Source organism: Pseudochaenichthys georgianus, unplaced genomic scaffold (assembly GCF_902827115.2).
Source record: "Pseudochaenichthys georgianus unplaced genomic scaffold, fPseGeo1.2 scaffold_554_arrow_ctg1, whole genome shotgun sequence".
Classification (NCBI taxonomy): domain Eukaryota; kingdom Metazoa; phylum Chordata; class Actinopteri; order Perciformes; family Channichthyidae; genus Pseudochaenichthys; species Pseudochaenichthys georgianus.
Genome location: NW_027263115.1, coordinates 27,618 through 40,186, shown reverse-complemented (window position 1 = coordinate 40,186; position 12,569 = coordinate 27,618). Strand labels below are relative to the sequence as shown.

At 45.6% G+C, this 12,569-nt stretch overlaps 1 protein-coding gene across 1 annotated transcript in view; it reads left to right on the top strand.

Annotated features, from left to right (window-relative positions):
• The window catches only part of vps54 (VPS54 subunit of GARP complex), a 28,838-nt gene that overhangs the window by 11,433 nt on the left and 4,836 nt on the right, over positions 1–12,569 (top strand). Inside the window, exons 7-20 of the mRNA XM_034079155.2 lie at positions 578–963; positions 2,157–2,283; positions 5,299–5,406; positions 5,513–5,568; positions 6,539–6,635; positions 7,287–7,503; positions 7,550–7,649; positions 8,177–8,306; positions 9,173–9,354; positions 11,105–11,217; positions 11,544–11,607; positions 11,730–11,835; positions 12,049–12,136; positions 12,399–12,520. Of these exons, the coding sequence (XP_033935046.1) occupies positions 578–963; positions 2,157–2,283; positions 5,299–5,406; positions 5,513–5,568; positions 6,539–6,635; positions 7,287–7,503; positions 7,550–7,649; positions 8,177–8,306; positions 9,173–9,354; positions 11,105–11,217; positions 11,544–11,607; positions 11,730–11,835; positions 12,049–12,136; positions 12,399–12,520 (1,896 nt within the window). The remainder of the gene's footprint in view (positions 1–577; positions 964–2,156; positions 2,284–5,298; positions 5,407–5,512; positions 5,569–6,538; positions 6,636–7,286; positions 7,504–7,549; positions 7,650–8,176; positions 8,307–9,172; positions 9,355–11,104; positions 11,218–11,543; positions 11,608–11,729; positions 11,836–12,048; positions 12,137–12,398; positions 12,521–12,569) is intronic.

Below are 12,569 nucleotides of genomic sequence, written 5' to 3'. Positions count from 1 at the left end.
AAACTTCCACTTAAGCTGCTTTACTTTGTGGGAGAAGTTACACACATGTTCCTGAGCTGTTTGATGCATGACAATTGAAAGTATGTAGACGAAAAAGAAAAAAGAACGGCTTTAGAACAAATGTATTTTCCTTTATTTTAAGTACCGTACTTTTGGGACTATAAAGCGCACCTGCATATGAGCCGCAGCAGCTACATTGTCCGTCTGTCTTGCTCTCGTTCTGTCTCTCGGTTCCACTTTTACTTTGGCGCGCTACCTGTCTCACTCTTTTCCGGCCTCCAGCTTTTCCTGCTGGAGCCCGCCGCTTAAAGGTGGCGGGCGCGGAGCGGTCCTAGAGCCCATAGCGTTTAAGGTGGTTAATTCTACCTGTAAAACCCATAGATCTAGGAGGTTCCCTAGTGGCCGTTAGCTGTACACAAGAAATGGGGAAAAAAGTCGCGGCTTATAGTCCGAAAAGTACGGTACATTTTTAGCTGCCTAGAACTGTCTAGTACTAGGATGGGTAAAAAGCAGAGAGCAACATGCGCTGTGTGCTCTGAGGGGTTCATCCTCCGATTCCATCTGTGTCCCCCGTCAGCTGAGCCACTACCTGGACGTGGTGGAGGTGAGCATCGCCCGGCAGATCTCTCTTCGCTCCGATGCGTTTTTCCACGCCATGTCCTCTCAGCACGACCTCCAGGACCGTCTACAGGACACTCAGCGGGCCGTGGCCGTGCTGCGGGGCCGCATCGCAGCCATCGACCGGGTCACGGTCCAGGGGCCTCTGAGGGCCCTGCGCACCAACCTGACCCGAAACAACTGCGTGAAGCTGCACAACAAACTGAAGCTGATGGCGGCGGTGCACCAGACGCAGCCCACCGTGCAGCTGCTGCTCTCCACCGCTGAGTTCATGGGGGCGCTGGAGCTCATCTCCACCACCAAGGAGGTCCTCCAGCAGGAGCTGCAGGGGGTCCACAGCTTCAGGTGAGGGGGGGGGTGGGCTTTGTTACAGCAGAAAAGAGCTTAACGTTACCTCAGAAGCATGGCTTTAGTGCCTTCAGGTTCAGTCAGACATTACCTTTGATTGAGGCAAACGTACTTCCACTCAAGCTGCTTTACTTTGGGGAGAAATTATTAGTTTTCCTGATTGATTGATTAATGAAAAGGTACATCAAAGTATGCAGGCGAAAAAGAAAAAAACAGCTTTAGAACGAAAATGTTCCCCCTTTATTTTAAGTACATTTTTTGCTGACAGAAAGTCTCTTTTTGGCCACCTTTCTTTGTCTATTCTTAGTTGAAGGCAGGTGAGCTCAGATGAAAAGAAATAATGCTGAATCATCACAGCAGTTGATGATGAGATTCAAATTGAAAGTGCAGTTTCCTACAAAAAGCCCCATGTGTGTGAATGTCACTCAGGTTTCGTGTCAATAGCATTTCCTTTCAGCCTAATGTAGAAATTAAGATTCAGACATGACCTTTGAATTGAAGCAAAGATACCTCAAGCTGTTCCTGAGTCTGTTATTAATCTTTCTTGGCCAACATTTCAGTCAAAGACAGGTGAGCACAATGAGAACAACATACTGCTGAATCATCGCACCCGAACATGATGAGATTCAAATTGAATGAAGTGCAGTGACTGAATTATTTAAAAAAAAAAAAATGTCAACACTTTTTTTTATCAACAATAACATCTAGATTAAACTGTCTAGACCAGTGCTTCTCAAAGTGTGGTCCGCGCCCCCTAGTGGTACGTGAGCGCCCCCTAGTGGTCCGTCAGTATATTGGTAACATTTCACATTTGAAATAAATAAATACATTTGAGTTTTCCGCACTCTCGCAGGAATATCTCCGCAATGGAGCGAGCTTAAGTTTCACTTTCGATTGCATGATATAGCCCAGCGCAACACCTTCATCACACATGTTGCCACCCGTTTGTTTTTCTAGAACAGATTACAAATCGCCTGAAAATGGTACAATGTGATTTTGGATATTTGTGGAGTTAAGTGGTCCTTGGTATGAAAACGTTTGAGAAACACTGGTCTAGTCTGTTGACATGGTCACATTATGACTCAAACCATGTCATGTGACCTTTAAAGCCTAAGTACAGGAAGTTGTGTACTTAAAGTCAGAAACCTCACAAACTGAAGCTAAATGTCTGTCTTCTCTGTGTCCCTCAGACATCTGGGCTCTCAGCTGTGTGAGCTGGAGAAGCTGATTGATAAGATGATGGTGGAGGACTTCAGCATGTACGCCCGCAGCGACCTGAACCGCTGCCTGAGGGACGAGCCGCACGTCCTGGACAAGGTACCGTCAAAACACTCCTAAATAAACTCAAACACTAGGGATGCTCCGATCGCCAGTTTTGGGGCCGATCGCCGGAATCAGTATCGGCCGATCGCCGATCCGATGGAGTGGGCGGGGCCTATGGGGATCTTCCATTTTAAGTGATGTTTGAAACTCAGTTAATGCTCATTCACTGGAGCTTCCAAAAACAACCAACATAATTATTACATTCAAGTGAAGTTCATTATTCAAGTTTACATTCACTTTGGAGAATAACGCGGGAGAAACGAGCGGAAGCCTCTCTTTTTCCTCTCTCTCTTTTCCTCTCTTTTTCCTCTCTCTTTTCCTCTCTTTTCCTCTCTCTCTCTTTTCCTCTCTCTCTCTCTCTCTCTTTTACGTCATCATTTTACGTCATGCTCTCGTGATCGGCATTTTTAGAGAGCACCGAGAGAGTGAGTGAGTGAGTATCGGCCGATATCGATCGGCAGAGAGTGAGTATCGGCCGATATCGATCGGCCGATACTCACTATCGGCCGATATCAATCGGCAGAGAGTGAGCATCGGTCGGCAGAGAGTGTCTATCGGCCGATGTCGGTCGGCAGGGAGCGAGTATCGGCCGATGTCGATCGGCAGAGAGCGAGCGTCTGTCGGTCGGCAGGGAGCGAGTATCGGCCGATGTCGATCGGCAGAGAGCGAGCGTCTGTCGGTCGGCAGGGAGCGAGTATCGGCCGATGTCGATCGGCAGAGAGCGAGCGTCTGTCGGTCGGCAGGGAGCGAGTATCGGCCGATGTCGATCGGCAGAGAGCGAGCGTCGGCCGATCGGCAGAGAGCGAGCGTCGGCCGATCGGCAGAGAGCGAGCGTCGGCCGATCTTCAGAGAGCGAGCAGGTCGGCCGATCGCGAAGAGCGAGCGTCGGCCGATCGGCAGAGAGCGAGCGTCGGCCGATCGGCAGATGAGCGAGCGTCGGCCGAGCGGCAGAGAGCGAGCGTCGGTCCGATCGGCTAGAGCTAGCGCGTCCGATCTCCAGAGAGCGAGCGTCGGCCGATCGGCAGAGACTAGCAGTCGGGCCTATCTGCAGAGAGCGAGCGTTACGGCCGATCGGTCAGAGAGCGAGCGGCGGCCGATCGGCAGAGAGCGAGCGTCGCCGATCGGCAATAGCGAGCGTCGGCCGATCGCCGAGAGCCGAGCTCGGCCGTCGGCCAGAGAGCGAGCGTCGGCCGATCGTCATAAGAAGCGGCGTCGGCCGATCGGCAGCGAGCGATCGTCCGCAGAGGCGATGCCTTCGGCCAATCGGCAGAAGAGCGAGCGTCGGATCAACGAGCATGCCTATCAAAGACACTTATTCATTGTTGTGTCAAAACCCTGTTCTCGGAGATGCTGACTATCGCCTCAAACACAGAAGGACATGAAATGACTGTAAGAGAGAGAGAATAGCATTGAATGTTTAGAGGTTGCAAACGAATAGGCCTCATGAGAATCTATTTGATAAGGAATTACATTTGCAATTCAAAATAAATCGTATGGTTTTGATTTAAATACAGAATGTGTTGAGGGGAGTTTAAGATTAATTTAGAAAATATTGAAATATTAAGTAGGGTCTTTTAAAGCCTTTAGTTATACTGTGTTTCGTAAATGACATTTGAAAAGAAACGGGTGTTTGTTTGTATTCGTTAGTTTTTCATTTTCACAGGCAATAAAAAGCCTATTTAAATAGAACGTGTGGCCTTTAGCCGCATGACATCCCACTTCCTGTCTCTGTAGTCTCCACAGCTGCTTGATCCATAGCGGCAAACCGCAAGTCTCTAAGAAAACCAAAAACATTATTTTTGTGCAGCTGCAGACGTTTGCCCTTACTGTGGAGACACTAATGTGAGTAGTTTGTATTTAACGGATGCTGTGCCCATCACAGGTCTATGAACCAAACGATGCCTCACAGAAGGTGACACACACACACACACACACACACACACACACACACACACACACACACACACACACACACACACTCAGACATGCAAAGAAATCAAATCAAAATCTGCTGCTTGAATTAAGCTCTTTTGTGGATCGATAACAAATCTTGCGTGGGGATAATCATGTGAGCGCTTGTTTTAACGTGCATGCAGTGCCAGATGGGTGGAGTTATTACATTTTGTTTGATGATTTATGGCGTCGCCTACGTTGACGAGCCCCAGAAAGATAACTGGAACAACTTAATCCACGTGGTCTCCAAGCAGGATGAGAAACTCATGAAAACTATTTAAATCATTTTTGCTTTGACGACGGCTGGGAACTAATCTTTGAGTTTGGGCCGGGCGGTATGTTTTAAAATGTATTATTTATAATATTTATCTCAGTCAAATCATATTGTTAAAAGCATGATTAAAGAAAAACGTCTTCTCTTATTTATGAAGTTAAACAAATGTATTCAGAAATAATCACCATCAAGACCGGGACATTCGTAACGGATTATACATTTTTGGATTTAAAAAAAACGTTTTTAATTTCAATATATTTTGCGATTCCGTTTGTTTTGGTGTAAATGTGATTAAAAAAATTGTGTTTAATACAAAAAGATATATATTTTCAAATAATCAAAGCCTCAACAGGATTAAATTAATAATAATTGACCTTTTATGTGGATTAACCGCTGATGCATGTATACCTGAAACACAAATAAACCGAACGCAATTACACAGAGACCCCAAGGGGAGGGGGTCTGTTATTATTTATACATCAGTCGATACACATGTCTAAATGTGGTCTCCAGCTGGCTCATGCACAACTGAAGATTATATTAATTTGGGGCTTATTATTGATTTGTTGCCTGTGATGTTTAATTTGTTTGATTTCAGCTTGATGAAGGAATCCTAATTTATCTCAAATCACTTCCTATCGTCTGAAACGCTGCTGCCTGTCCACATTAACACGAGTCATTTGTGAACTGCACTGGTATTGTTGAATATTAAATGTGTTACTTTTGTGTGTGTGTGTGTTATCTTTGTGTGTGCGCGTGTTATCTTTGTGTGTGTGTGTCAGGAGCGTCTGGAGTCCCTGGTGTTCGGCCTGCTGCGGCAGAGGAAGCTCGACTTCCTGGATATTTACAGCGAGGAGATGATCATGGCGGTGAAGGCCATCGTCTCTCTGGTACCACCTGCTGGCACTTAACATCTTCATTTTGTAAACTACAAATCACTGATCACACATTTAGTCATTATGTGATTTCAAAACTCGTAATCTGTGTGTTTTTCAGTGTGTGGCAGAAAATGTTTTGCAAATTGAAGACATCGACACTGAAGTGGTCACTAAGTGAGTAACAGCAGAGAGGTTTTTTACGGCATAGAAGTTTATATATATATCTTTGTGACAAGATTTTGCATCGACTTTTGGATACTTTAAATAGCTTGCAGAAGAATTGGTTTGACCGTAAAAGACGGAGCTGTTTTATGAGCAGAACACGATGAAACGACATGTTTCACACCTGAATACTGAGAAACACTGAATCTGAGTTTAAGTTTGATTATTGGGTAATCTTTAGACAACTTTCACATTTGTGACATTAAACATTTTACACTTAAAGGTGGGGTAGGTAATTCACTTCAGAAACACTTGTTATATTCCATGGAATGCTCTTAACATCCCGATAGCAATGAATATCTGAAGTGCTTTGACAATAAATCCATTAAAAAAAACCTCATCTGTGGAAGCCGTGGCGCTGTAAAAAGCACGACCAATCATCTGAGCCGGCCCGGCTAAACGGATTGGATGGCCTACCTGCCTGTCAGCCTTCCATCTGGGCACACACTTATCTCGTGCCCTCATTGGTCATGTGCGCGTTCGTGTGTTGGAGGAGGGGCTCTGTGAGGAAGTCTGAAGGAAGGGGCAGATTTTTTCCGGCTGTGTACTTTCAAATTCTAGCGCACTCGAGCAGGTTTCTCCATTCTTACCTACCCCACCTTTAACTAGTTTTTACTTTAGATTGTTTATTTAGTTAGCGAAATTGGATCTTTTTTTTTAGATTTTTCTCAACACATAAAGGCAAACTTCATCTTGCAGTTCATCACAAACTTTTAAAATCAACACATCTGGAGATGCATGGTTTACGCTGGACAGGAAGAGGATGCACAGTGGCATCTGAAAGGTGTCTAAAGCTCTCAGTATAACGTTGGATAAGGGGAATTCTCAAGTAAAGGGCTGTATATAAAGAGTGTTCATGTGCTTAGTATACATACAGGTGTATTATCTTTATTAACTTTATGTGAAATGTGTGTGTCTGAAGGGTTGCGGACCAGACCCGTCTGATGACGTTCCCTCAGTGGTTCGAGCTGCTGAAAAGCGTCTTTGAGAGTTTCCTCCTCTTCCTGCAGCGGATCAAGGTGAGTCTGATCTCAGCTGCTGAGTCACAATGTGCTGCGATTCAGAAAAAGACTTTAAAGCTCTCCCATCAGGCAACATTTGCATGCAGACTTATCTGTATGTCTTCTATACATAGACATGTGTCCCCGGTGTGTCAGGGAACTCACGCAGCGTCAGAAAATAAAACCCTCTCTTTTCCTCCGTACCCACATCTCTAAAAACGTGGGAACAACGCAGCTGATCCAGATTTGCGTCCGACGTAATATCTCAAAAAGACCATATTAGAAACGATAGATTCGCTATCAGAAACAATGCACAACGTGGTTTGGACGTAATATGGTCTTTGTTTACATTAGCGAGCATCGCTAACACTCAGAGCTAACCTGTACTGGAGAGAGTATGTGTCAAAAAGCTGAGTATCTGGGTAGAATTCTCCTGCATGCATTTTTTTTTTAAAGCTACGGACCCAGAATCAGCACTTCTCTAACAGGGCTGAAATAGAGGGGGATGAGGCAGGGCTAGTGTGGGTGATCTGTTGGGTATCTTGAGTAAAACACTTCATAGAGATGTTTTTTTATATATCCGAGACCCATTTTATAAGCCTAAAACTAGTATAATAGGAGACCTTTAAAACCCGTCTGTGTCTTTTATTCCCTTGCTGTGCGTTTCAGGCCACTCAGACCGTGATTAAAAACGTGGTTCTGGAGGTTCTGGCATCGACGCAGAAGCTCCGCCTCCTGGAGGAAGCCGCTTTAGTTCAGGAGGGCCCCCCCGGCCCGGAGCTTCTTCAGGGGGGGGGGGCGGAGCTGGCCTACCTCACCCACGAGGGGCTGTTCATCAGCGACGCTCTGAACGAGGCCCAGCAGGGGCTCCAGGACCAGAGCTCTGTGGGGGGGGCGAGGCTCCAGGACCAGAGCTCGGTGGGGGGGGGCGAGGCTCCAGGACCAGAGCTCGGTGGGGGGGGCGAGGCTCCAGCAGAGGGACTCCGCCTCTGGATACACAGAGACCTCCGTCAGCCGCGAGCAGAGCTACATGTAAGATACTCAAGAGTTCTCCATTTCTGTTTTGACATTTAAGAGCCTTCTAGGCGTCCAGTTTGATTAAGAGATGCTAAGTGCTTATACCGTGGTGCAGCTATGATGTTTGTTTGTCGGCTGGCCCGCAAGTTAGCATTTCCCAGGTTTCCGAAACAAAGAAATAAGAGATTTTTCCATTTTATTTTGAAATATTGTAGAAAAAAGTTGGCAAAGGCACAGGATTATCTCCACTTTTATGATTTACGAAGCATAAATTAAATGTCCAAAAGTTAACGCTAAGCTATAGGAACGACAGCGCGGTCGCATGACTTCATGTCGTTAAGCTGAAGGCGGCTAATGTTGGGTGTGATGGCGTTGAGTAGTCTCAGTCGTATTTACTGACATATTTTGTGTCCTCGAACAACAAGTGCAAATCTGTTAAGCTGTCTGCCCTTATTTAAGGTTTGATGGTGGCGATTATAATGACAGGGGGATGTTCAGGTGTGTGTGAAAGTCTCAGACTGTAAGTGTGTGTGTGTGTTCAGGTCCGGTGAGAACATGATGCCGTCCGACCTGGAGCTGAACAGAGTGACGAACACGCTGCAGGAGCTTCTGCACACGGCCTCCGACGTGAGCCACGACCGCTGCGTCAAAGTGCTCACCGCCAGGGCCAAGGTACACAACCTGAGGAGGAGTTAATAATGCAATAAGGAAATGCCAGAGGTGGGAAGTAGTGGAGTACAAATACTTCGTTACTGTACTTAAGTGCATTTTTATGGTATCAGTACTTTACTCCACTACTTTTTACTTTGACTTCTTACATTTTGAACACAAATACCTGTACTTTCGACTTCTTACATGTTGAACTCAAATACCTGTACTTTCTACTTCTTACATGTTGAACACAAATACCTGTACTTTCTACTTCTCACATGTTGAACTCAAATACCTGTACTTTCTACTTCTTACATGTTGAACACAAATACCTGTACTTTCTACTTCTTACATGTTGAACTCAAATACCTGTACTTTCTACTTCTTACATGTTGAACTCAAATACCTGTACTTTCTACTTCTCACATGTTGAACTCAAATACCTGTACTTTCTACTTCTTACATGTTGAACACAAATACCTGTACTTTCTACTTCTTACATGTTGAACTCAAATACCTGTACGTTGAACACGATCCGTGTATCCATCACTTCCTGGTCTTCTCTAAAGAAGAGGGACCAATGGAAACGTTGTCATGTTGCCGTTGGTCGGCATGGAAACATTCATTAGCTAACAATGACATTATTGTTCTGTTAATATAAAGGGAGGTCAGGTACTCTTTAAAGCAGCTGCTAGCTATGGGTACTTTTTACTGAAGTACACTTCAAAGCCTCTTTACTTTGACTTGAGTAAAGAAGTTTAGTCAGTACTTCTACTTTCACCAGAGTATTTTTAAACACGAGTATCTGTACTTCTACTTGAGGAAAGGATGTGTACTTTTGCCCTCTCTGGAAACACTGTCCGTGAAGCTTCCCTCTGTCTCCACAGGACGGCTCTCTGGAGCGCCTCAGCTCGGCGGACTTCGTGCTGCTCTCTCAGACGGTGGAGGGGTTCGTGCGGGACACGGAGGATCTGAGCGGGCGGAGGATCGCCTCGCTGCGGGGGGCGCTGCAGAGCCAGGCCAACCGCTTCGTGCACCGCTTCCACGAGGAGCGCAAGACCAAACTCAGGTTAGCAGAAACACAGACGGGAAGATTACAGCACACGGGAGAGAATATGATTTACAACCTCCGCTTTCTTAAACTACTGAGCAAGAAAACGGTTATCACGTTTTTATAAAGGTCACCTATTATCCAAAATGCACTTTGTGATGTCTTGTATGCATAAATGTGTCCCCGGTGTGTCAGAACTCACAAAGTGACTATGGTACGATGAGATGCTGCATGTTTCTTAATGTAAAGCTCTTTGAAAGGGGCTTTACATTTTTTAAATAAGACATTTACGTGAAATAATACACATTATAAGTTACCTTCGTCACACATATATATATTTATATAAATAATATACAATTTCAGATTCAAACAAGTATGAGAGCACTCTCATAATAGCGTAACTAATAATATCCAGGGGATGCATGCCGAGCTCTCATTGGCTGAGATCAGTCCGGCGTGCGTCACGCCTCTTCAAACATCACTGTTGCCGGAAATACATCCACGGAGGATCCATCAGTTATTCGGTTAGAGCTCCTCCAGAGAGCCTCCTCGGTGTTCGATGCTCGGTGTGCATTTAGAGAAATGAGATGTCCTTCAACATGGCGCGCTGAAATCCATTTCCGGGTCACTACCGGAGGACCGAGGAGTGAAATAAGAAAGGGCCCTGGTCAGGCTTGGATTTTCGTCATGTTAAGGGCGAGGCCATTTGGCCTTTGGTGTCACACATGTTTTCAGGGCGGAAAGGCCTTTGAGGGAACAATTAGGATTTGGAGCTTACAAATAAATAACTTCACTTTCTAACGACAAAAAACAAATCACTTTTTTAATATCAATAATCGTATCATCATATAGGCGTGTGCCTCCTTATCATCTAAAAGGAAATACTTTACTTTGAATAATTAGTGTTTGGTATGTTTTCCATCTACTACTTCTCCCATTCACAAATCTGAAATGAAATCTAAAATTCTATTAATATGTAACAAATATATTCCATTTCAGAAGAAACCGCCTTCAAGGGTCAAACTCTGCACACATCATTCAGCAGTGCACTGTGAAGCTCCAACATCCAACTGTAGGAACAAGCAATACTTTGATGCATGTGTGTCTCTTTAATCAACTCCTCACAGCTCCTCATATCTGTTCAGAAACTGGACAAAAGTTAAACAAGTACAAACCACAGACTGTCATGACGAATACAGTCGCTGCTTTAATTCTGTCTTTAGGACGTTGTTGTGAGTTTGGACGGAGCAGCTACAACGTTAGTTTAGCCCGATCGATCAAATCTCCATTCACAAAACACGCATTTTAAAAGGTTTCGCCTGCCGTCTGTCTGCACACTTGTCAAAGCATTAAAGCATGGTTTTTACTAACCGGTATCAGTATGTAGTTACTTCGGCATCATTTTGAAACGTGTATTACAATATGTTAATTTGGTCGTAGTTGGTTTCCACCACAGTATTTACATGGAGATAAGCCCCGCCCCCTCTCCAGCTCGTCCTGTTTGAAGGAGAGGAGTAAACACAGCTGACAGCCGCGGTGAAACTCCAGCGGTTGGAGCAATACGAGTATTCGCATCGCGTCCGTTGTGAACGCAGCATAACGCAGTTCAGAAACCCGTTCTGACGCTTTCAAAGCACCTGTTAACGGCGCGAGGGCCCAAAGGCCACGGTGGCCGGAGGACGGACAATTATTTGTGGGGCAAAACGGCCAGACCGAGGGGCTACGACGGCCTGGTGTCTGACGTCTGTTGTCTGTTGTTGTTTTGCAGCCTCCTCCTGGATAACGAGCGCTGGAAGCAGGCGGAGGTTCCCGCTGAGTTCCAGGATCTGGTGAACTCCATCGCTGACGGAAGGATAACTCTACCGGAGCGCAAAATCCCAGGTCCACGAAACCCCCACACTTCAGCGCCCTGCACCCCCTCTGGTTCCGCTTATTGCTGTCCAAGAAGGAAACTGGTGCCACATGTGACCAGTGAATAGTAGACTCTTGATTGGGTGCTTGCTCTCAAACAGACTCGGAATGAAAAGACCCAGAAGAAGTCTTGGATACATATTTAATAAAATGTCTTCAGTGTAGAACAATTAACCTCTGACTTTGCCATCAGACGGGAAACACGAGGTTATCAATAACCTGATCAGCTAAGAGATGTCACTTCTCAGATCTACCAGTATTGTATAAATGTCGGTATCGTTGTGTTCTGTGTGCAGGTGCGGAGGACAGGAAGCCCACAGAGTTTCTGTTCGTCAACGGGCAGAAATACGCCGTCGTCGGGTTCGTGATCACCGCAGCGTTCATGTTTCATAACTTAAAACTAATCGTTCAATCCTCGTCTTAAACGACGACCTGGAATTAAAGTCTGAGATATTGACATACGGTGTGAACTGTTGCAACAGGACGGTGCTGCTGCTGATCCGGATCTTTCTGGAATACTGTCAGTGTGTCAACGACATCCCATCCATCGCCACCGACATGCTGACCCGTCTGTCCGACCTCCTCAAGGTCAGAGCCTCCTCAAGATTTCATTCATTCCTTATTTAGAAGTTAAACTGCTTTATATCATTTTAATGAATTGATATATTCATTGTATCCGTCTTATCTTATCTTAAGTTGTATTTTTATTTCTAAAAGTGATGTGTCCTGCCCCGTAGCAGCTGCACACCGTTAGCTTAGCATCGTGTTTTAAAAGTAGTTCTTCTTCTGTGGTTTCTGCAGCACTTCAACTCTCGGAGCTGCCAGCTGGTTCTGGGAGCCGGAGCTCTGCAGGTCGTCGGCCTGAAGACCATCACCACCAAAAACCTTGGTACACACACACACACACACACACACACACACACACACACACACACACACACACACACACACACACACACACACACACACACACACACACACACACACACACACACACACACACACACACACACACACACACACACACACTCAGATCACCGCCTGTAGAGGAGCTTTCAATACTGGAAATAGAGGTGCTAATTATTGCGAAGTGTTGATTCTGCTGTCTAATTTATGCTGTGTTTGTTGTGTGTGTGTGTGTGTGTGTGTAGCGTTAGCCTCCCGCTGCCTGCAGCTGGTGGTTCAGTACATTCCCGTCATCAGAGCTCACTTTGAGACCAAACTGCAGCCCAAACAGTACAGCGTGCTCAGACACTTCGACCACATCACCAAGGTAACGCTCACAGAGAGATATGATTGGTTCACGGGACAGGAAGGAGGGA